The sequence below is a fragment of the Lupinus angustifolius genome, chromosome LG06 (assembly GCF_001865875.1).
Source record: "Lupinus angustifolius cultivar Tanjil chromosome LG06, LupAngTanjil_v1.0, whole genome shotgun sequence".
Taxonomy (NCBI): domain Eukaryota; kingdom Viridiplantae; phylum Streptophyta; class Magnoliopsida; order Fabales; family Fabaceae; genus Lupinus; species Lupinus angustifolius.
In genome coordinates, this window is record NC_032014.1 from 32,362,154 (window position 1) to 32,385,621 (window position 23,468).

The following is a 23,468-nucleotide window of genomic DNA, read 5'->3' on the forward strand; positions in this document are numbered from 1 at the left end:
AGAGATGAGTTACGGGCAAACTTGGTGTCTATTTAGACTAAAATAATATTTCGAAGCCAGCGGCGAAATTGGAATTCGATTCCGAGTTATGCAACTCAAAAACTGGGCAAAAACTCGATAAAACGACTCGAAATCGTCTCGGAAACTTTTATTCTCCAAAATTCTTGAAAAAATAGGACAAGCAAGAATATTATAATATAAGGCTAAAACTCAACTAAGGTTTAGCCTAAAACATTACTGATTAATTTCTATAATTAATTCATTAACAATTAATTACTCAATTAAACGTGCTCGGAAAAACACGGTGTTACACCAAGGATGCAGGTTGGTGTGTTGTCGAAACTTGGAGATCCAAAGATAAAACCAAGGATGTTTGTTGGTGTACTACCGAAATTTTTAGAAAAAAGGTGAAGCCAAAGACGCATATTGGTGTACTACTGAAACTTGGATACTCAAAGATAAAGTCAAGGATGTAGGTTGGTGTATTGTCGAAACTTAGAAATTAATTTTAATCAAACTCGGAGTCTTGGAAAGATTGTTTTGGAACACGGCAGGCACAAGGTCGTGGTAAGTAAGAGTTTGAAATACATTAGGTGCAGGGTCCTGGAGAGTAATTTTGAAACACATCAAGCACAAGGTCCTCGGAAGTATGATTTTGAGGCATGTCAAACATGAGGTCCTCGACAATATAATTCTGAAACATGTCACGCACAAGTTACTAGGAAAGTATGATTCTGATACACGTTAGGAACATGGTCGTGGAATGTGACATTTTAAAACATGTCAGCCACGAGTCCTGGAAAGTGAGATTTTGAGGCACAACAAACACGGGGTCTTGGAAAGTATAATTTTGAAATATATCAGACATAAGGTCCTGAAAAGTAAGACTTTAAGACATGTTAGCCACGAGGTCCTAGAAAGTGTGATCTTGAGGTATGTCGAACACAATGTTCTCGAAAATATAATTTTTGAACACGTCAAGCACAGGGTCATGAAAACTATAATTTTGAAATACATCATGCGCGAGGTCCTAAAGAATTTTGAAAAACGTGAGGCACAAGGTCATGGAAAAGTATTATTCATGATTTTTTGGGACTATGTATTTATTAACAAATTCGACTAAAGCGGTTCCTTTTAACTATCATTGACATACATAATATCTCCATTTTCATCAAAACTGTCGTAATTTGCTTAAAGAAGCATTTCTTTTAAGGTAATCCATATGACAAGTCTCATTGTCATCTTGAGGATAATAGCTAAACACACGATTTTGGCCCACTATAGGTTGATTGGGAAATTCTTTTGATGTTTTTGTAACAACAAAAATTGCTCCAATGTGCCTATCCTAACCTCTCGTCTTTAGCTAAGTGTCTATAACTTAGATTCTCCAAACAATTGCCCTAGTCTATGGCATTATCTTCTTTTCTCAAGTTGCCCATGTATGTTTTCAACCTAATACTTTTTTTTTTTTGCATTTTTTGTTTTGTGACTTGTCAGGAAGAAGAGTTACATGAGTCATTGTTAAAGTTATTCTTGAAGGTGATAACTTAAGATCCTTACTATTCTTCATTGAGGTATTTCATTGTAATCAACCCAAAAATTGTATCAATATAGAATTGGGCTAAAATTGGTTATTCATATATATAAATATAAAATTTTATATAATTAATATTTATATATAATTATGAGCTTAAATGAGTCCAACAAAACTTTCATGCTTTAAGGGGGGAAGTAAAACTTCCATTACATTCTCAACTTTCCATGGCACAAAAGGTATAGTTTCTAATAATTACATTTTGAAGTGCCAGAAATTATAACAGCTATGATGTGATCAAAGAATGAATGAATGAGTGCAAAATTGTTTTTGACACATGGTGGTTATGGGAAAAACATTTGCAATCCCCTCTATGGAATTGTTCTACTCTTAGAATGCAGATCCTACATTAGATACTTGGACAACCAAGGTAGATCTTTGCAGTCTCTTAGAGCAAAGGTTACATCATCACTGTCACAAAATATAATCAAACCAGTCAAATTAATGAATTGAATGTTCAAACTTGAAAGTAAGCTGCAAATAAATTGATTTAGTTGAGAACAAACCTCGGGAAGTTAAGCTGTAATTTTTGCAACCTGTGCTTCGCACCCGGCTCGCATAAAATAACCCTGCATTCGCCTAGCTTACAGCTGCAAATAAATTGGGAAAATGACATCATAATTGGATCAACATATAATTAGCGTAAATCACAAACACTTTATGTTCACTGCAGTTCAATACTGTCTTTATAGAGGGAAAAGAACAAATTAAGATTCTTACCCAACTTGGAGGAGAGTATCATATCCAGGAAACTCTTCTCCATTGCTGATACAGAGACGTGAAACCGTCATTGCCAACTGCATTGTCAAAATAACATCAGATTAAGTTCATGTTATCATGTAATGCTAATTGAGGTTTGAAGGTGCAGTTCTCTATGTATGGCTTTCATGCTAAATGAGAATAAACCTTTTCGAAAGTGGTTTCTCCCATTCCTGTTTTGTAAAGCTCGTGCACCATAGCAGTCAGGAAGATTTTGCTAAGTTTTGAACAATTTCTCATCACCTTCAAAAAGAAAGAAATACAATGTAGGACAAAATGTTAGCATCATTCTTCCAGGTAAAATAATATAAAAAATGATTATAATGTACCAAGCAACTATTTCATTGGATTTTGCAAAACATTTTATACATAAATAACAGCAATAGCATACATTTCTTATTTTATAACATGCAACATTCGTTAATTAAGGAAACACCAAAGGTTTACTATTAGGTAGAGTATAGATATATATCTAAATTCTAAAATGCATCAGCAACATTTGTATTCAATAACTTGGTCACTTGTTACTAGCTTAACTTTCATTAGTCACCTGTCTAAAACATCCTATAGCATTGGCAGAGGGTGGAACTTTTAGAATCGAGAAATAAATAATCACAATGCAAATTTAAACTCACTTGAATATGAGGTGCTTGGAACATTTCTTGAATAGCTGCTTCAACGTCTGCCATACCAACAAGTCCCTTACCTAGAGAGGATAAACGAATGACTTAGTGGGTAAGCACTACCTAAAAAGTAAGGAATTCATGCATACAAGAGATGTTCATATACCTATGGTAACAGAATCTGGATTTGAATTTAGCTTCTTCATACGATAATCTACTATTTCAGCTGCACGCCTACACATCTCTAAAGCACGACGTGCATCTCCTGAGATTGCTGCAACCTGGATAATTGAAGATCAATGAGCTATAGACCAAAACAAGTGTCGATAGTATGTGAAAGAATAAAGGAAATCAAGCTTCATAATGACAGAGGCCAACCTTTCTTGATGCAAATTCTATAGCTTGCTTTTCAAATACATCAATTCCTTTGAGGCGACTGGAAATGATTTCTTGGAGTTGTTGATAATTATATGGGCCAAAACAAAGCCTATGTATGCCCATTCGGCTTGATATACGAGGAAGTAATTTCTCTGGAAGATCCATAGTATTTGCTATCCCTGAATTCATCAAATTATGAAGAAGCCATAAGTTCTTGGTGTCAACAAAGCCATCATTGCTGCTATTAACTTATAAGTTATAATTATATGGATTCTTGTTTCCCCGCTCTTGTAAGCTATACATCATTTTGGGAAACCATAATACTAAAAAATGATAAGAACTTTGTCTTACCTATTACAATTAGTTTGGAATGTGGCTTCGTAGGCCAGTCAAGAATGTTGTATAGAACCTGTTATAAAAGGTTCATGGCAATGTAATTCCATATATTGAAGATTGTGGATCTAATGACAAGTTTCTTGTTTAAAGATTTGTAGTTACCGACTGGTTTCTGGTTACAAGAAGATCAAGTTCATCAATAAGCAAAATACATGGCCGGTCAGCCTCTTCTCCAGTTTTCTTCCCTTCTACAAATCTCTCATTTAGGAAATGGAGAGCCTTCTTCCAACTGACCCTGTGTCCATTTAATGCCTCATATATGACCTGCAAGAATATCAGAACTATAACATGACCACAAAAGTGTCATATGAAGGAAAAAAATAGTATAGACCATTAACTACCCTATAAATATTTTCCGGTGATGCCAATTTCAGCCCATTAATCTCCACAAAACTGTACGGTCTGATGTGTCCTGCATCAACTTCTGACCTCAAACTTCTCATTACTGATAGTACACTCATTGTCTACAAAATACAAATGAATAAAATGAGTGAAAAATAAGACTTTTTGCAAAAGATAAAGTAAATCAACATTGGTCTAGAGAAACAATGACATTAGTTCTAGAAGATACATTAATAGTACCTTGCCAGTTCCTGGAACACCATGAATGTAGAGGCAACGCCCAAGACATTGATCATCAACTATAGCACTCCTAATAAATGTAGATATCTCCTCCATTTCTCTATACAAAATCATGATTTGATTAGTAACTTCAAAGAGCTATAAAAATATTAAAAAAGTAATTTTAAATTTTAACATACTTATTTCTACAAGGTAGAGATTTAGGCAATGATGACAACAGCAGTGTAGCCTTTGCTCTCTCGATATCAGTCTGTTTGTGAGACCTTACATGCTGTGGAATTCTCTTTGTACCTATCTTCTGAAGCCCAAAGAACCTTCCCTTGTGAAGATTCTGCATCATTCATGGATGTATTTAATAGAAGGAAATCACAAATGCCCAAAAAAATCATGAATAAAAAGTGGACAGTAATATTCATACCGCAGCTAATTGATGGCTTGTCAGTGGCTGGGATTGTGTATTTTTAATAGTCTCCGCGTCATATTCAACATCTTCATCTGTATCAGAGTCTGACTCCTTGGAAAGATTCCAATCCTCGTCGCTGTCAGTCTCATGACCATCCTATCATGCAAGAACAAACAAATAAGTACTAGATTTGCGAAATGGTAAGTCCTTTAATGAGAAGAAAAATTCTTATATTTTTTCCTATCTTATGATGACATGATTACCTCTCTTTCATTCTCAATATCAGCAAGGCGTTTGAAACTGTGCCAATGGATGTCATATTCGTATTCACACAAGAAAATATCATCGCCTGCACCGCAAGCCTTTGCATATTCATTGGGGGTCAAGACAAAGCAATGTCTAAGGACAGATTCCATCTGCAGTGAACACAAAAACATTATGATGAACTAAAGTAGGATAAGTGAAATAAATCTTGCATGTAATAAATTGATAAGATCCATAATGGCAAATAAAAAATGCCTATGTTATTGTAGATATTTAGATATCAAAAACTATTAAAGAATCTACTCGAAATAAAAAATGAGTCCATATTATTGACTGCTATCATCAAGTCAACTCAAATTACTATTCTAGAAGATAAAGCACAACAAACCAAGGCGTGCAGAAAAAATTAAAGAATTACCATCAAAATGTTCAATTTGTTAAGCATGACACATAGGAAATTCAACAGAAATTTTTCACTCATGCAAGTACTTTAGTGTAGTAGATAACATTAACATCCAAAACAGTCATCTTCGAGCACTCACCTCAATGTCTGCAAAATCATTTGTTCTGTATAGCTCCCTGCTCAGGCTATGTGGTTGCCTCCCAACAGAAGTCTCTTCTGGAATTGTATACCACCGTACTCGACACTGATAGTTGCCATCCACTTCTTTCCATATACTGCACACATCAAACCAAATTTAAAAAAAACAAAAACAATTGATGCATGGCAACATAACTAGCAATAGAAAAAAAACGATAAAAACAAGCATTTGCCGACTAAGGGGTGTTGAATCAAATGACACTAACACCTTATATATTAAATTGTATCCATAAACAAACAATTTACATCTTCCTTCCTAATGGAACACCTTTAATTTCTTGGTTTATCTCTTCCGGGCTAGCTTTATCTAATCTACTGTCCATAATAATAGAAAAGCAATGCAATTTCATGTAATTGGGGAATAGAATATATACCTTACAATATGAGCAGCCCACAAATCACTCGCAAGAAGCTTCTGCCTCATCGTCCTAGCTAATTTCTTTCCCTCTGGAGGTTGTGGAAATTGAACCTTCTTACCCATCTTAAGATCCACACAAAACCCACACATCCAATCCCCTTCCGGAACTTCATTCAATGGCGGCTTCAAACACGTCAAATGAAACCCTCCTAAGCAATGATCACATTCAATCATAACCTCACTTCCAGAATCAAAGCAAATCCTACACTCCTCCACTACAGGATCTACATCCTCGTCGGATAAACCATATTTCCTCTTCACATACACATCATCCCCTACTCCAAACTCGCCCCCGTCGTAAACCACCTTCTTGTAATACACACGCCTCTTAGGCTTACTCTTTTCCCCCTTCTTCTCCAATTTCAAATTCAATTTCCCTTTTCGTGAAGCCGAAGCTCTAGTAACTGTTCTTTTACCTTCACCCTCCTCCTCCTTCTTCCTCCTTTTCCTCTTCTCCGATTGAACAGGCGTCACAGTACCGAAACAAATCTCATCGAAACCTTTCCCATTTCTTGGTTTCAATATTTCAGATCCAAATCTATCAACCGTTCCTTCACCATCACCCGCATCCTCCCGCTTCCTCTTCTTCGCAACCGATCGAATAACCGAACCCTTTCCATTCTCTCCTCCAGACTCAAATTTATCAACTGCTTTCTCACCTCCTTCCTGCTCCACCAACACATCGAACAACGACAGTCGAACCGAACCTTTTCCACTTCTCCGCTCCAATTTCTCAGATCCAAATTCAGTAACCGAACCGTTAACACCACACGGTTCAACGACCTCAGTGGAACTCTCCTTTTGCGGCGTGGCAAATGGATTGAGGGAGCGGCGCGTGGATCTACGCGGGAGAAGGGAATGAGAGTGGGGATTGGTTTTTGAAGGAGTGGGAAGAGGTGCGATTGGAGTTGAAGGAGCCATTGATGGAAGAAGAGAGAAGAATGAAAAGGTAGGGTTTTGGAGAAAAGTGTGTGAAGTTTTTATATCCATTGTGGCGCCAAGTAACGACTTGAAATGGCGCCAAATGTTCCCTCTCGTTTTCTTTTTCTGAGGCTAATAAGGTCTTATCACGGTCAAAGCAATTTCTGTAATTTGGGATGTTAATTAATGTCATTTATATTGATATAATATTTTATGTATATTATAATAAATTTATAAATATACATTGTATAATTTTTTTAGTGTAATATACCTTCGTTACCGGTGTAAATATTTATAAACAGTTAATACATCATTTATATTCATTCTTTAAAAAATAATTATTATTAAACATGAATGATAGTTGATGCACTTAATATTGTGAGCATCGAACCGTAGTAGACGGTCCAATCGGTTTGACCATTTACTAGACTTGAAAATGACTATGGTTTGCGGTCTTAACCAAATGAGAGTTGGACCGCAAAAATTCCGGTTCGACCGTGTTAAACTTTCTAAATTGGAATAACACGGGAAGTAAACCAGACGGTTTACTTAAAATTAAAAAAATGGAACACTAATATAATCTTTTGTTTTAATTCGGTATAAAAAATATTGAGAAATGTTATGCCAATATAATTATATATTTATTGATAAAAATATTAATTATGTATTAAATTAGTTAGTACACTCGGACAATTTGACCGCCTAAACCTGTTAAACTTGATATAGAACCTCTTCTGATTTGACGTCTGGTTTGGGTTTTATAATATTGGATATAATGGCTCTATATCAAATTGTTATTGCATACATTTTTATCTCTAATTTTTTATGTGAATTTTTGACATATAATGTAACTAAATTATTGGAATGATATAATGGTTGATGATTTTGAAAAATATGGAAAATAACCATTTAGAAACTAGTTTTGACATCTATGAAAGAATGTGGAAAATAACCATTTAGAAACTAGTTTTGACATCTACGAAAGAATATGGTTTGATAAGTTTTGATCGACATAATACTAGTTTTGGTAGGTTTAATTATATGTATAATATTGGTTTATTGGTTGAATTGATACAGTGGTGATAAATATGACAATATCCACGGGGAAACGTTACAAATAAAATATCTTAAATTTTGTATTTTTTTTTGGAAGTAAATACTATAAACTATTTATTATTTATAATTATTTTTAAACTTTAATTATTAATCAAATTAGTTCATGCATAAAAATAATATTAAATTAATAGCAGTAGAAAATTATTATATACGTTTCCTTTTAATCTAGCGTGTTGACATGTACTGTCGTGCCTGTCAACCCGCTTTCCTATCGTTTATAATGTATAGTTTGTATTTTATAAATTCAAATATAATTTTTTGCGTTAAATTTACGGTTAAATTTATTCAATTGGTCTAATATTCAATTTTTTAAATATACTTTTAAAATAAGAAGATAATAAGGATAAAATAAGAAAATAATGTTATATGGTTTTTTTGGTATAAATAAAAAGATATTGAAGGCAAAATATGAAAACATAAATTACACCATCATGGATAGTTATTTTGTGTTTTCCCTTTATTAATAGTATAGATATGTACAAATATTATTGTATTAACCACTTTTAAATTTGAAAGTTAATTATATTATTCTCAATAAATTCTGTATTTTGATTATAGTTTTTTCTATATATCAATGTTTATTAACTTACACTGTTGTATTCTTTTTTTTTTTTGCTTCCCACAAATCCTCGCACTGGAGGCAATCCTGTCCGAGCCGGGAACGTCCACAGGTAAGTGGGACTAACTCTCCCAACGGACATTTTTTCCGTCCATAAGACTCGAACCCGGGTTCTTGCTTAAGAGGAATCAAGCATGTATCACTTGAACTAACATCCGTTGGTATACTGTTGTATTGTTATGAGTCAAATTGTTACAATTTTCTTATTAGCATAATACTAATTTACAATAGATTTATATAGAAACCAATTTCACAAATTAATAAAGTTTAAGGAGTAATTAATAATAAGAAATAGTTCTTCATAATTACTTCCAAAAACATAATTTTATATCGATTTTATATACTTTTCCCAAAATTTAATAATAAATAGAAGATCCTAATCAATTTATGCAGTTCAAATGGAATTTTGGATCCACATTTACATATTTTATTTATAATGATTAAAAACAAAGATGTTATAAGCCAATGTAGAATCTTTAACTATAATATATGGTCAAAGATTGATTTCAATTTGCAAAAGTGAGAATCATATACCACAAAATAGATTAATTAAACATGAAAATCAAATAATGAAAAAAAAATATTTTAAGGAAATATCAAGTGGTTAGAGTTTATTGCGTTATTATTTTTATTTAAAATAGAATATTTATAATGTGGAGAAATGGGTGAGAAGTAATATGTTAGCAAAAGATACATAAATTGTGTCACAAATATAAAAGTTTAAGATCATATTACACAAGTGTTATTAAGTATTTTAAGTCAATCATATAACATGATGAGAAAGTAATATATATATATATCAAGAATTAGGTTGATTGATGAAAAAATTGAGTAATTCAAGTGTCATAGTGATATAAAGATATCAAAGTACAAGGGAGACTTTAACTCCAACAACTAATGTTATATGAAATTTAATGTTTGTTGGTAAAACCTCATTAAATGAAAAAAATTATATGACATATATGATAATATTATGTTGGATGAATGTATATATTGGATAATATATGTCAAAAATGAAATTAGTACAAAGCCAAATAAGGAGAATAGATCAAATAAATACTAGTTTAATGTTTAAAGAAAAAACACGGGCCAAAAAAGTTAAGTGAAACAATAAGGAAAATTTTAAATATGATCTATAAATGAACTTTCCTAATTTATAATAAGAATATTATGACCATCTTTCCACTTATCTAACTATAAGAAAATTTGATTATTGCTATATATGTGACTATAATATACTAGGAGGAAAATATATATCATACTAAGCAATGCTCGAAATTATTAATTTACGTGCTTTAAGTTAATCATAAAACATGATGAGAAAGGCATACATATTTATATTTAATATTCAAGTGGATTGCTAAAATGATTGAAAAATATATATTCACTCATAATATATTCAGAATATATGAGTTTTATACAATATTAATACATTATCCACCATTTACATGTAATCATCGTTGTATCTTAAAAATATTCGAAATGAATGGTGAACATGTAGTGCACATGTATAAATCTTACACTGATAGTACATAGATATTAGAGCAAATTATACTAATAATCCATGAGTTTTAGTGAAATTACACAAACAACCTCTTTTTTTTACACTTACACAATCCACCTATAATTATTACACAAATCACTCTTAATTATATACATATATTGCACTAGTTACCCCTATACGAGAGATAAGTGTAATTTCTTAAACAAAAAATAGTGATTAGTGTAATTAAATTAAAAAAAATACGATATATTGTGAATACAAGTCAAAATAGTTAAAAAATCAATATTTATTTATTATTTTGGTTAGTTACAATATAATATAAGAGTGATTTAAACATCTTCTTAAAATTATTTATGCACTTTATTGTTGCATCTCCTTAAAATTATTTTACTTAATTACGTTTGTCACTATTTTTTTAAGAAATTACAATTATCTCTTATATAGGGGTGATAAGTGTTATGTATGTATATATTTAGGGAAGATTTGTGTATATTTAAAATATGATGGCAATTTGTATAATTTTATTAAAATTCATAAGATGTAGATGTAATCTAGTTTAGATATTACATTCATTTATGATTCAAGTAGATTGATGAAATGATTGAGTGGTTATGGTGTCCATGTGAAAGGTATCACAAAAGTACAAGGAAGAGTTTAACTCCATGTTGGAAAAATGTCAATAAATGAATAAATTTCATGTAGCTTAAATGATAATACTATACTAGATGAGTATATACATTAGAGTGACTAGACAATATATGAACCAACATGAAACTATTACAAGTTATAACAATGAAAATAGATCAAACAAATGATAGATTACTTTTTAAAGAAAATTAGGGGCAGAAAAAGATAAGTGAAACGATGAGGAAAATTTTAAATTTGACTTACAAATGAAATTTCATAATTTATAATAAGAATATTATGATTGTTCCGGTCATCTAATTATAGTAGTAATATTTGATTATTGCTATATATTAACTATAATATATTAGAAGAAAACAAATATACCCCAACACAGCTTAGAATTATGATTCTCTCATTAAATGAACTATTTGTATCTATTCCAAGTAATAAATCTCCAAAATAATTTTAAAGGTGGGTTTTTTTAAATAATGCTTATATAGAAATAAATAATAAATTAAAAAATATTATATAAATTTAATTTGTTCTTTTTTGGTAATGATTTAATTCGTATGATATAACCAATTATTTTATAAAATCTTTAGATATCAATTTGACTTGGTCAAACTTCGACCAACGTTCTTAATTTCTATATAAAAATTTCATCTCGAGTCATTCAAATTAATATTTAAACTCGTGAGTTTTACACATGCCCTGTAAAGTTAGTTTTGTGGGAAAAGTACATTTTATGTTAAAAGGGACTTTTCTTATTTGTGATGTGTTAAAAAAATTATTTATGTATAAATTTAATAATTAAATATTATCATCTGATACATATGTATCATATTCTAACCTTTTTTGTTTATACATACTTGTTTAATTGTTTATAACATAATGATATCTTTTGTTATAAATTAAATACTATATTTGGTTGCAACAATCTATCTATATAATTTTATATTTGTAATAGGATTATTCAATTGATTTTATTAATTATTCAAGATACTCTCATGCAAATGAATTTATAAAGTTTATATATATATATATATATATATATATATATTTATTGTCATAACAATAAGTCTAAAAAGGAGAATGCAATATATTTAATTAAATCTAAAGCTGAGTTCGAGTTTAAAGGTTAGTTGGATCGACATTTAGAGTTGAGCTCACCTTCATAGTTAGATTAAAGTTAAAAAATAATATAATTAAGGTTTAAGGTTAGGTAAGAGTTATCCCTTACTCCACTCAATCCAACTTATACTCACCCTAATCATAATTATAGAAATGACAAAACAAGGTCAACGAGTCAAAGAAAAGAAGACGACATATCTTTATTAATCCCTAGTATAACTATCCAAACCATTTTCTATTAGTATAAGTGGTAAGGAATTTGATTATACTTAAGATTTAATATTTAATATGTATACATTGATAGTGTAAACATTTTTTACATTGCTAGTACACAAATTGTTTTATTAATCACAATTAATTCTCAAACAAAAGTAATACAAATCAATGTTAGATGATATGCTGACAGTGTAAAAAACTTTATACTGTTAGTACACAAATTTTAAATTCTTCCACTTATACCAAGTTTAAATAGCAATATCATGTATAGAGGAAAAAAACAGAGGTTTGGAGAATTTACCAGTTCAGTTCGGTTAAGATCAAATAATATTAAAATAGGATGATCAAATCAGTTCAGTTAAGATCTCTTAAATTAAGTGATTAGATTTATCCAGAATTGAAAATTAGTTAGCTTAAGTTAGGTTATGTTAATATTAATTTTTCCTATAAATAGCCTAGTCTATGTTTAGAGAAAGATGTTTTTCTCAACAATTCAAACATTCTCCAAAAAGTTTTATCCATTCTCAACGATTCCAAAAAATATCCAAAAGAAAGCAATTCCAAAAAAGATAAACTGTAAATACACTATAAACGCCATAAACAATGTGAAATAACACCAAAAAGGTGTACGGATGGTGGGAGAGAGAAAAGTACATAGCCAAAAAGATCCAATGTAGAAGGACACATCTTGGTACGGTACTCTCCTTCCCTTGCTGAATCACAATCACCAGATCTATATACTTTCTTTGCCTTGGCGTTGCCTTTCTAGTCCTCCAATCACACGAAAAAATATATTCCCAATATAGGTGCAACCCGCCATACTTGATCACTGCACTAGTGTGAGCACAAAATCACACGTAAACAAGACCACGATTAAACCTGTGTACCCTTCAACTCAGCCCAAACATAAATCCAATAAATAAACTAAACATAAATACTAAATCTTTTTGTGGATAAATAGTAATAACAAAAAAATTAAAAAAAATCATTTAATATAGTTAACCATCAACTACTATTTTTGAATTCAAATAGAAATTTTTTTTTAATCAAATAACTATAATTTTTTACTATAATTAAAATTATCATTTGTAAAAAAGTTACTTTTTGATAAATACATATACTTAACTTAAAAATATTAATTATAAATGCTTATGAAATAATTTTGAGAATTAATAAAAGACGGAGAGAAGGTTGCCCTAGAGGTCTCTTTCTTCTCAAATCATCTTTGAAAGGTTGCGCTACGCCATTTCTTTTCAACCGATTAAATCTCAAAATTGATTAAATTCTATTTTCTTAATTAAATAAATGATAAAAACTAACCAAATAAAAAAAAAATTCACAAATAAATAAACATACAAAATAAACATTTTTGGCTAAAAAAATATATTTTATTTAATTAAAATACACTCAACCAACAAACTTTTTTCTACTAGAGAACTATGTAAGTCTCGATTCCCTTAATAGGAATACGTATGACCAAAATCAATATTGTCAGACACAATAATAAAAATTAATAAATTTGTTCATTTTAATAATTAATTAATTATCCATATAATTTAATAATAAAAGATAATAATAAAATAATTAAGTCATATATTTTAGTGAAGGGTACCGCCTAAGGCGGTGGGTAGAATACTAATATTTTCTCTACCTTGTAATCGACTCCCGAACCTGAATATCAAAAATCCAAAAGTTCAAGGTAATTGAGCTTAAAATATTTTTCTACATTTTTAACTATAAAATGTAGTGGTGACTCTAAATAAATCGTATAGCCGAAAATCAAGATACGACAACAGTATATAAAACTTTTACACTATTAATATATACAGTTTTACTTTTATTTATATATACTTCGAGGGAATAGTTAATCATAAAACTAAGTCATTTTGGAAGAAAAATCACGGTTAATAGGTCCTCTATTGGATTAATCGTAAGTTAGTTGAGGGTTGGTGATCATATTATATGAAAAGTTGGTGAAGCTAAATGGTTGAATTCCAAGAGTAATTAATTAAAAGAAAAAAAATGTTTGCATATACAATGTAAAACTTATATATTATCATTTTATCATTTACTATTTATTTCCAATCCTCATTAACTCTTTAAAAAAATTAATACAAATGAATGGTGAATAATAGATACGTTGCATATAATATTACATTGATTAATTAATTATAACTTCAGCTTTCATTTCGTCTTGACCATAACAAAATATATAAATACTATATTGACCAACGATGCAACTTAAAAATTGTCGTAGAATATTGGATAATTATCATTAAGTCAATTTCAAGCCCCTTAAATTGAAACAGACAACTAAAAAATGTACCAGAAACAATGATTTTAATATATTTTTATCATTAATAAAAAATAAGCTCATCTAATTTTAAGTCATTAATACATTAATAAGCATAAATGTTTGATTGAGAGAACATGGGTTCCATACTAAGTAATAATGTGACATAGGTTTTTATTTATTTCGTTTGGGATTTGTATTTTAACCGTAATCTGTTATACTTCCATCACTTTATGTTAAAATGATATCATTGTATCATTTCGTTTTGACATTTGAAGCTAGCAGAAAATTCAGAATACATTTTTGCTTAGTATAATCTAGTAACACTAGAAGGATATATACCAAATCTTAGACCTTCTTACTTTGTATTATAGCGAGGAAGAGAAGGAAAATAAAACTATACTTGTTCTAGTGTATGAAAATGAGAAGTTGGAAAGAAAAGGAAAAGACTGAAAAATTGAAAATATCATGATTTGTGAGCTCACTAGGGCTATCCTTAGTGAATTATGTGTGAGTATGATCATCCATATAGATATAATGACATAATATTGCATTAAAACTAAAAAAGTTCAGTGTCACAGCTCCTCGTAATGTTGTTTCTGATAATTTTAATGTAGTGAAAATGTAAATATTTATACAAAATCATTATATAATTTAACATTTATAATATTGTTTTGTTATAATTAAATATAAGTGGTGAATGATGACTGACAGTGTATAAAACTCTTACATCGTCAATGTTTATATTTCTTACTCTTAATATATTCTACAAATATAATATAAATTTAGGATTTTGCTAACATAAGTAAATGAGTTTTTTAATTTGAATAGGTTTAGTATTGTGCACCAAGAATTTTGGACAAAATTAAAGTAAAGTTGTAAGAGGTTTAGTAATAAAGATAATTTTATAATTTTCATTTAAAAAATTCACCCTTCATCCTTAACCTTCTTTCTCCTCTCTCATTAACCTAATTATCCTAGAATATCAACAATTCCTTTACCACTAGAACAGTCAAACAACACCAACTGCCACCACCATCCCTAACCCGAGTCCACAATGCCTCAAGGTCAAACTGCCTGACTATATGGGAATAATTAAATACAAGTGCAATATTGTTGAGAGATTTTTATTTATGAGTTACAATATTCTTCCATGGGCTAAGTGAAAGAAGCATAGATGTGGATTTGACACCACATCTTGACCAGAACCTTAAGACATTAGGTCTATGGGTCCATCCACTTATATGTTCTTTAACTCATCTATTTTTTCTCAATGTGGGACTTCTTCTTTCGCACTTAGAATACCCAACATCTCCCGCTCGAGTGTTAGTTCCTCTTCGAGTATTAGATACACCAGAGCTCAACTCTCTATCTACTTGTCGTTGGCTTATCCTTTTATCAACGGAACACACCGTCTTGACCTACCGTCAAGAAGACTTTCGACACAAGGATCCCTCATGGATCTACCGGCCACTTGCCGCTTCAATACTCTCTTGAGTCGTCAAACCACCGGCTCTGATACCACTTGATGGAAGATCTTCATCCATGAGTTACAATATTCCTCCATGTGCTAAGTGAAAGAAGCATATTAGTGGATAAATCCATAGACCTAACGCATTAAGGTTTTGGGTCAAGATATGGTGTCAAGCCCACTTCTATGCTTCTTTCACTTAGCCCATGGATGAATGTTGTAACTCATGGATGAAAATCTCCCAATATTGGTGTTAGAGCTTACAGGTTCATTCGAGGAGCTTAGCTTGTGTAGTCCAAGATGGAAGGAGCCACTAATATCTCATTTGATAGAGAAATGTTCAAGTTGATAGTTGACAACTATTCATATTAGAAGCCCATCATGGATGATCATTTATATTGCAAGGATATGCTTGAGCCTATTCCTTGCAAAGACAAGCCAAAAGATAAGAGTGTCAGAGATTGGGAGCTTTCGAATCGAAAAGTTGTTGCAATGATTTGAAAGTATATTGATAGAAGTTTATTTGAGCATGTGTCCACATACACAAATGCTTATGAGTTATGGTCGAAACTTGAATCTATAATTCAAAAGAAAACTTCCAGAAATAAAGCATCTCTTGTCAAAAGAATTGTGAAAATCGACTACAGAGATGGTCAGAGCATGATAGAGCACTTGAGTTCATTCAAGGGTCTTGTCAATCAATTGAAAAAGATAGATATGAAGATAGATGATGAGGTGTAAGCACTTCTGGTACTGAGTTCGTTGCCTAAAAGATGGGATACATTGGTGGTTACGCTCAACAACTCAGTCCCTGATGGGAATGTCTCAATGGACATTGTTCCAGACAGTCTATTGAATGAAGAATCCAGAAGAAAAGAATGGAGTACATCCTTCCACTCTGAAGTATGGAGAGACGTGGAAGAAGTGAAACTCGTGGGAGGAATGGATCTCGTGGAAGAAGCAAAATCAATTTCATAGGTCGATCTCAATCTCGCATGAGATCATTGACATGTTATTATTGTAGTAAAGAATGACATAAAAGATCTGAATGCAGGTCCTTGAAGAGAGACCAGAAAGCTGGAAATGTCCATGAAGATTTAGTTGATCCAAAGAAAAATGGTCATAAATCTACCACAGCCATCACCGTAGATGATGATGTTCTCCTCATTGGATGATGCTGGTTATGCATCTCAATCTTATTTAACGGGTAAGTTGGATGATGCTAGTTTTGTAAGCCACTTTGGTGCTTGAAGCAAATGTTCTAGAGAAGCAAATGTTGCTACCGACTCCAAAGATCTTTGGCATAGGCGATGAGGGGACATGAGTGAGAAGACACTTCAGATGCTCGCCAAAGACCACCTTCTAGGTATAAAAGGTCAAATTTTAGATTCTTGTCTTGATTGTCTTTATGGTAAACAATATAGAGTCAATTTTCAGATAACAGACAATCCCTCACTGAGTGATGAAGTACTTGAATTGGTGCATTCATATATTTGTGCACCATGTGAAATATCTCTTGGAGGAGCCTACTACTTTGTCACATTCATAGATGATCACTCGAGAAGAGTATGAGTGTACTTGTTGTAAATCAAAGACCAAGTACTATCAACATTTAAAGAGTTTCGTGCACTAGTATAACGTGAGACTGGGAAGAAGTTGAAGTGTCTAAAAGCAGACAATAATGGAGATTATTGTGGTCCATTTGATGCTTATTGCAAGGCTTATGGTATCAGACTGGAGAAGACACCACCAAAAACTCCTCAGTTGAATAGAGTAGCTGGGAGGATGAACCGCACAATTAAAGAGAAGATCAGATGCATGTTGCAATATGCCAATATCCCCAAGTCTTTCTAGGGTGAAGTAGTGAAGGCTGTAGTAGACCTCATAAATCGGACACCTTCAATACCCCTGAACGGAGAAATTCCAGAGGAAGTATGATACAAGAAGAAAACATCCTTCAACCACCTGAGAGTATTCAGATATAGAGTCTTCGTTCACATTCCAAAATATGAGAGAAAGAAGCTGGATGCTAAGACCAAAGAGTGCATTTACCTTGGGTCTCCAAAAGATGAATTTGGGTGTAGAATATGGGATCGATAAACAAGAAAGTTGTGAGAAGCAGAAATGTTGTATTCTTTGAGGATCAGACGATCAAAGATGTTTAGAAGAAAAGACGGTGCAAGTCCAAAGTTCGTATTGATTCAGATGGAGAGATTCCTCAACAGACAGATCTGGATCATCAGATAGATCTGGAACAGATAGACCAACAGGCATATCATGCTCACACAGAACTTGACCAGATTAATGAAAAGTAAGATCATGATAAAATGGTGGTAGACACACAAATGCATCAAAAACCCGAGCCAATAAAGCATCAGATGCAAGTTGAACTGAGGCGCTCCGGAAGAGGCAGAATACCTTCTTCAAAGTATCCTAAAGAAGATTATATCACACTCACATATAATGGTGAACCCCAAGACTTCTCAGAAGGTATGTAGACATCTGATAAAGAAGAGTGGATTAAAGCCATGAAAGTTGAGATGGACTCGTTACATGAGAACCACACTTATGATCTGGTGGAGTTTCCAAAGGAAGAAAAGCCTTGAAAACAAATGAGCGTATAGAGACATATGTAACACGTCACATTTAGAGACAAATATATTTTATGGGTTTTTATGCTATCATTAAGATTAAATTTAATTAGAATTAAAATATTGATGTGTTGTCAAGATTTTATTGGTTGTCTCCATATAAGTATTTCTCAGTTTTGGAAATATTTTTATAAAAAGTGATTAAATATGACACATGTCATAATTTTAATGAATGGATGAAATAACTTATCTCATTATATCAGAAGATATTTTATTTTCGGGGAATACAATAATCTCATTTTTTACTCCAACGAGGCGGAGCAGCTCGTAGCTATGCCCAATGGCTCTGATATGAATACTGTGTCTTCTGCTCCTTTATGATCTTAAAGGCCGGACCACTGTCATTGCACCACGTGGCATATTCGAACATGGTTCAACTCCGACGTGGACAGACCCCCCACTAATATCTCGCCACGTACCCACAATATCTAGATACCGCACTCCCAAATCCATCAACACCTCACATCCCAATCACAATCTCCACCGTTCCTTCCAAATCCAACGTCCCACAATCCCTACATATTTCCCTCTTCACAATTCACATCCACACATGGTAACGCTTCTCTATCAACTAAACCATGGCATCGATACCTCTAACGACGTCGTTTCCCCTTCTCCGATTACCCTCCTCCTCTAACCTCATTCCAACTTCATCTCTTCGCTATTCAATTCCCGCCAATTCCAAACATACAAAACGATGTCGTTTCAATTTATCACCAATACTCTCAACTTCACATTACAATCTCAGTAACACCAAACTCAACAGAACATTCTCCACCGTAAAAGCCTCCGCCGCCGGAGCTTCTGTTTCTCCGTCACAATCTCCGTCGCCATCTCCGCCGTGGCAAGGTGCCGCAATTAAACCTCTACTAGCTTCAATAGCAACAGGTGTTATACTCTGGTTTGTTCCTGTTCCCGCTGGTGTGACACGGAACGCGTGGCAGTTACTCGCGATTTTCTTAGGTACGATCGTTGGAATTATCACGCAGCCATTGCCGTTAGGTGCGGTGGCTATACTAGGTCTTGGAGTTTCTGTTCTCACCAAAACACTAACATTCGCTGCGGCGTTTTCGGGATTCAGTGATCCGATCCCGTGGCTAATCGCGCTCGCGTTTTTCTTCGCGAAAGGATTCATCAAAACCGGTCTCGGTAACCGCGTTGCGTATCAATTCGTTTCACTTTTCGGTAGCTCGTCGTTAGGGTTAGGTTACAGTTTGGTTTTCAGCGAGGCGCTATTGGCGCCGGCGATTCCGTCTGTTTCGGCGAGAGCCGGTGGGATTTTTCTCCCGCTGGTGAAGTCTCTGTGCGTTGCGTGTGGTAGCAACGTCGGAGATGGAACGGAGCATCGATTAGGGTCGTGGTTGATGTTGACTTGTTTTCAAACTTCGGTAATTTCGTCGGCGATGTTTCTGACGGCGATGGCGGCGAATCCTCTTTGTGCGACTCTGACTCTGAACTCGATTAATCAGACGATTGGGTGGTTGGATTGGGCGAAAGCGGCGATTGTGCCGGGTTTGGTGTCCTTGGTGGTGGTGCCGTTTATATTGTATTTGATTTACCCGCCAACTTTGAAATCAAGTCCTGATGCGCCTAAACTTGCTAGGGAGAAGTTGCAGAAAATGGGGCCTATGACTACAAATGAGAAGATAATGACTGCAACCTTGTTTCTTACGGTATCAATATTTTAAATTTCCCATTTCTTTCTATTTTAGTGTAAATTTTGAAATTTTCCCTTTCTTGTGTTTAATTTTTTTTAAATCTGTTATTTTATAAGTTAAGAGTGTGAATTATGTTATTATAATGAAAAAAAATTATTTTTGAATCTAGGATTTTAGCCATGTTCTATAGACTATGATATTAATTTTATTGTGTGGAGCACCAAGGTTAGTCATAGGCTTGTTTGTTTGAGTTTTTTATTTTATAATATTTTAAAAAAGATGCTTCTGAAATCTACATGTTTGATTGATTGATTTTATACTAGATTGCAGAAGCTAAAAAGTCAGCTTTTATCTAAGTTATATTTTTCACCATCTGATTAATAGTTCCTGCATGAGAGGGGAGAATGTAAAAAAAGAAGAAACTTGTAATAATTATAATGAAATGCAAAACCGCTTCTGATTAACATAAAAGTTACACAATCAAAATCATCTATTTAGAATATCTTACAATCACATTTCTGGATAAGTCTGATATGGATGCTATTTTAAGCTTAAAAGATAGATTGTAAAATTATCTTCTCTTTGGTGAGAATTGGTAATCATAATGCAGAGTTGGTCCAGAGAACTCGTTTGAGGCCATGTTACAGTGTTTTCAATTTGGATTGCTAGGCTGATCTATCATAGGGATGATTATACCATTTTGGTTTTTTTTAGCCAAGTAACTGAAAAACATCAATTATGACTTATGAGTGCTTAGTACTCATGCCATCTTTATCTTTGTTTACTAAATTATAAGTTGTGGATTCTGATTATTTGCAACCTTTTTTGGGTCTGTGCCAAGCTAATCATCCAGTAGCTGTATCACTTGTTACTTTTTCTTTTGAATATTTTTACATGCTAAGAATCTCCGATTTGCTTAGTTACTCATTCCTTCTCTTTCTGTATTTTACCAGGTGGGTCTTTGGGTTTTTGGAGGGTTTCTTAATATAGATGCTGTAACTTCTGCAATTCTCGGATTAACTGTACTCCTTGTTACTGGGGTTGTAACATGGAAGGAGTGCTTAGGTGAGGGAGTTGCCTGGGATACTCTCACGTGGTTTGCTGCCCTCATTGCAATGGCTGGGTATTTGAACAAATATGGTCTTATTTCTTGGTTCAGCCAAACTGTAGTCAAGGTATAGCTTTTGCTTCTCCTGATTATTTATCTTCAGTTCTTTTTTATGAATGCCTGATTGCCCATTTTTCCTTTTAATTTCACTCCTGGAGTTTATTTTTATATGCTACCCATTCTAGTTTTTTCACCAAATCAACCAAACATGGCAGCCTTTTTCACCTTTTCAATTATGCGAAAGCTAAAGTAACTTGCAGCCAAGTCAAATGTACATGAGTACTTGACACACTCATCTCTAGTATATATAGGATGCTCTATTGCTTGTTAGTGTATTCTCTTGGAATAAAATCTTCATGTATCTTATTTCATTTATATGCTTTGTTCCTGCTTCTTTCTCAATTATCAAATCATATACTAAAGTCAAGTCTTTTATCTTTGTTCTATCATTTCTATATGTCTGTGGATATGTTGTGTGTTTATTTTGTTTTTATGAATTGGAACTCCGACTTCTTTGAAGCTTTTGAGGAACAACAGAGGTTTATCACATTGGATCATAATGTGCTCAAGGTTCCTCTGAGTGCAGTTAATTATGAGCAGCAGCTAAAGAAACTTTTTTCAATAATATATAATAGCTTGCATGCATATTACCATTGCTGTCACAACAGAAAATGGGTGCACTTCATCCAATACTCCTCTTACTTGCATGGCAATTGATTGATTACATTCCTTCCAAATTTTAGTCATTTACTATCTTACATAAATGCCAAAGTTGCTCCACAAGAGAGAATATGCAACACGATTACATTTTTCATAAAATTTATTTTGCTTCAAGAAACTATCCAAGTAATTTATCATACTCCTTAATTGTTTTATATGAAAAGGATTTGCTAATGGTATTGTTTGACTACAGTTTGTTGGCGGATTAGGTCTCTCATGGCAACTATCATTCGGTATTCTAGTTCTTCTCTATTTCTACTCACACTACTTCTTTGCAAGTGGAGCAGCTCATATCGGTGCCATGTTCACCGCTTTCTTGTCTGTTGCTACTGCTCTGGGCACTCCGCCATTTTTTGGTGCTATCGTGCTATCCTTCCTCTCCAACCTCATGGGTGGCCTTACCCATTATGGGATTGGCTCAGCTCCTGTGTTTTATGGTGCCAACTATGTGCCCCTTGCTAAATGGTGGGGCTATGGATTCCTTATAAGTGTTGTTAACATTGTTATCTGGCTTGGAATTGGAGGAATTTGGTGGAAGGCCATTGGCTTGTGGTAAAGGGTTGCTAGAACTTTAACAACCCAGTTTTTCAAAATGGAGATTTTTGTATAAGCCCCAGGTTCGATATCTCTTTGTTACTAATAGCAGTTGATGCAATCTTCTAATCTTAAAGATTCTTTCTTGAGTTAATCAGATTACATGAGATATTGACGGAGATTTGACGTTGGGAACTAAAACACAGTCTGTTAATTTAGATCCCAACTCCCGAGTGTAAAATTTACATGTTTTTGTACCAAAACAATAAAAATTAGAGTAATTATTTATGAGATGTAAATGACTCGATATTGTTTGTGAATGGTCAATTGACCAGTTTTGCATGTTTGAATGTTTTAGGAATGAATGTCTTCATTGGTATCTCAGAATCACAATGTCATTTAATAAAATTTATAAAATATAAATTAATATTTTTATATTATTTGTTGTAATTCTATCGGAAGACAATACAATGTTTTTTTTAATTAGACGAGACCATTGGCATCGGCTACATTTTTTTCTAGCACAATGGGCCGAATCAATATAACAGTTTCAAATGAGGGTTGTACCTTAATTGGTCTGGCCATATTGTAGTCTCAAATTTGTTGCATTTGTCTACTCTATGGCCTATGCTGTATTTCTAAGGAGAGCAAACAACTAACATATATTAGGAGTCTTATTCTTAGTTTCTTACCAATCATGCAAGAAAGAAAAGAAGGAAATTGAAAGAGCAAAAGAGAAGAAAGGAATTGAACTTTTATTATTGGAATTCATTCTACAAAAGGCAAAGTGTTGAGAATTTATATAATGTAAAAATTGGTATAAGGTAGAGAGTGAATACCATTAACTCTCAACTTGGGTATAAGGTAGCAAACATGAAAAG

General features: G+C 32.8%; 2 protein-coding genes across 3 annotated transcripts; one reads left to right on the forward strand and one right to left on the reverse strand.

Annotated features, from left to right (window-relative positions):
• On the reverse strand, positions 1,712 to 6,982 carry LOC109351323 (origin of replication complex subunit 1-like). 2 transcript variants are annotated; one of them, XM_019592771.1, is made up of 17 exons: positions 6,777 to 6,982; positions 5,975 to 6,725; positions 5,542 to 5,677; positions 4,999 to 5,151; positions 4,751 to 4,891; positions 4,512 to 4,663; positions 4,333 to 4,432; positions 4,092 to 4,214; positions 3,853 to 4,014; positions 3,706 to 3,763; positions 3,355 to 3,533; positions 3,143 to 3,257; positions 2,989 to 3,059; positions 2,501 to 2,596; positions 2,315 to 2,391; positions 2,101 to 2,184; positions 1,712 to 2,005 (listed from the first exon to the last, which is right to left on the reverse strand). In XM_019592771.1, the coding sequence occupies exons 1-17, from the start codon at positions 6,937 to 6,939 to the stop codon at positions 1,939 to 1,941; spliced, it is 2,628 nt and encodes an 875-aa protein (XP_019448316.1). In that variant the 5' UTR covers positions 6,940 to 6,982; the 3' UTR covers positions 1,712 to 1,938. The 2 variants fall into 2 exon arrangements, with proteins under 2 accessions (XP_019448316.1, XP_019448315.1); XM_019592770.1 differs by having other exon boundaries at positions 5,975 to 6,982.
• LOC109351324 (dicarboxylate transporter 1, chloroplastic-like) lies at positions 19,090 to 22,904 on the forward strand. The gene is made up of 3 exons (XM_019592772.1): positions 19,090 to 20,240; positions 21,179 to 21,400; positions 22,247 to 22,904. The coding sequence occupies exons 1-3, from the start codon at positions 19,146 to 19,148 to the stop codon at positions 22,607 to 22,609; spliced, it is 1,680 nt and encodes a 559-aa protein (XP_019448317.1). The 5' UTR covers positions 19,090 to 19,145; the 3' UTR covers positions 22,610 to 22,904.

Bases quoted from the DNA above. Each gene is read 5' to 3' on its own strand.
- LOC109351324 (XM_019592772.1), top strand. From the start codon at position 19,146: ATGGCATCGATACCTCTAACGACGTCGTTTCCCCTTCTCCGATTACCC. The intron at 20,241-21,178 runs GTATCAATATTT...GTATTTTACCAG, and splicing joins CTGCAACCTTGTTTCTTACG to GTGGGTCTTTGGGTTTTTGG. The intron at 21,401-22,246 runs GTATAGCTTTTG...GTTTGACTACAG, and splicing joins TCAGCCAAACTGTAGTCAAG to TTTGTTGGCGGATTAGGTCT.
- LOC109351323 (XM_019592770.1), bottom strand. From the start codon at position 6,939: ATGGCTCCTTCAACTCCAATCGCACCTCTTCCCACTCCTTCAAAAACC. The intron at 4,664-4,750 runs GTATGAATATTA...TGAATGATGCAG, and splicing joins CAAGCCATCAATTAGCTGCG to AATCTTCACAAGGGAAGGTT. The intron at 2,185-2,314 runs GTAAGAATCTTA...ATTTATTTGCAG, and splicing joins GATACTCTCCTCCAAGTTGG to CTGTAAGCTAGGCGAATGCA.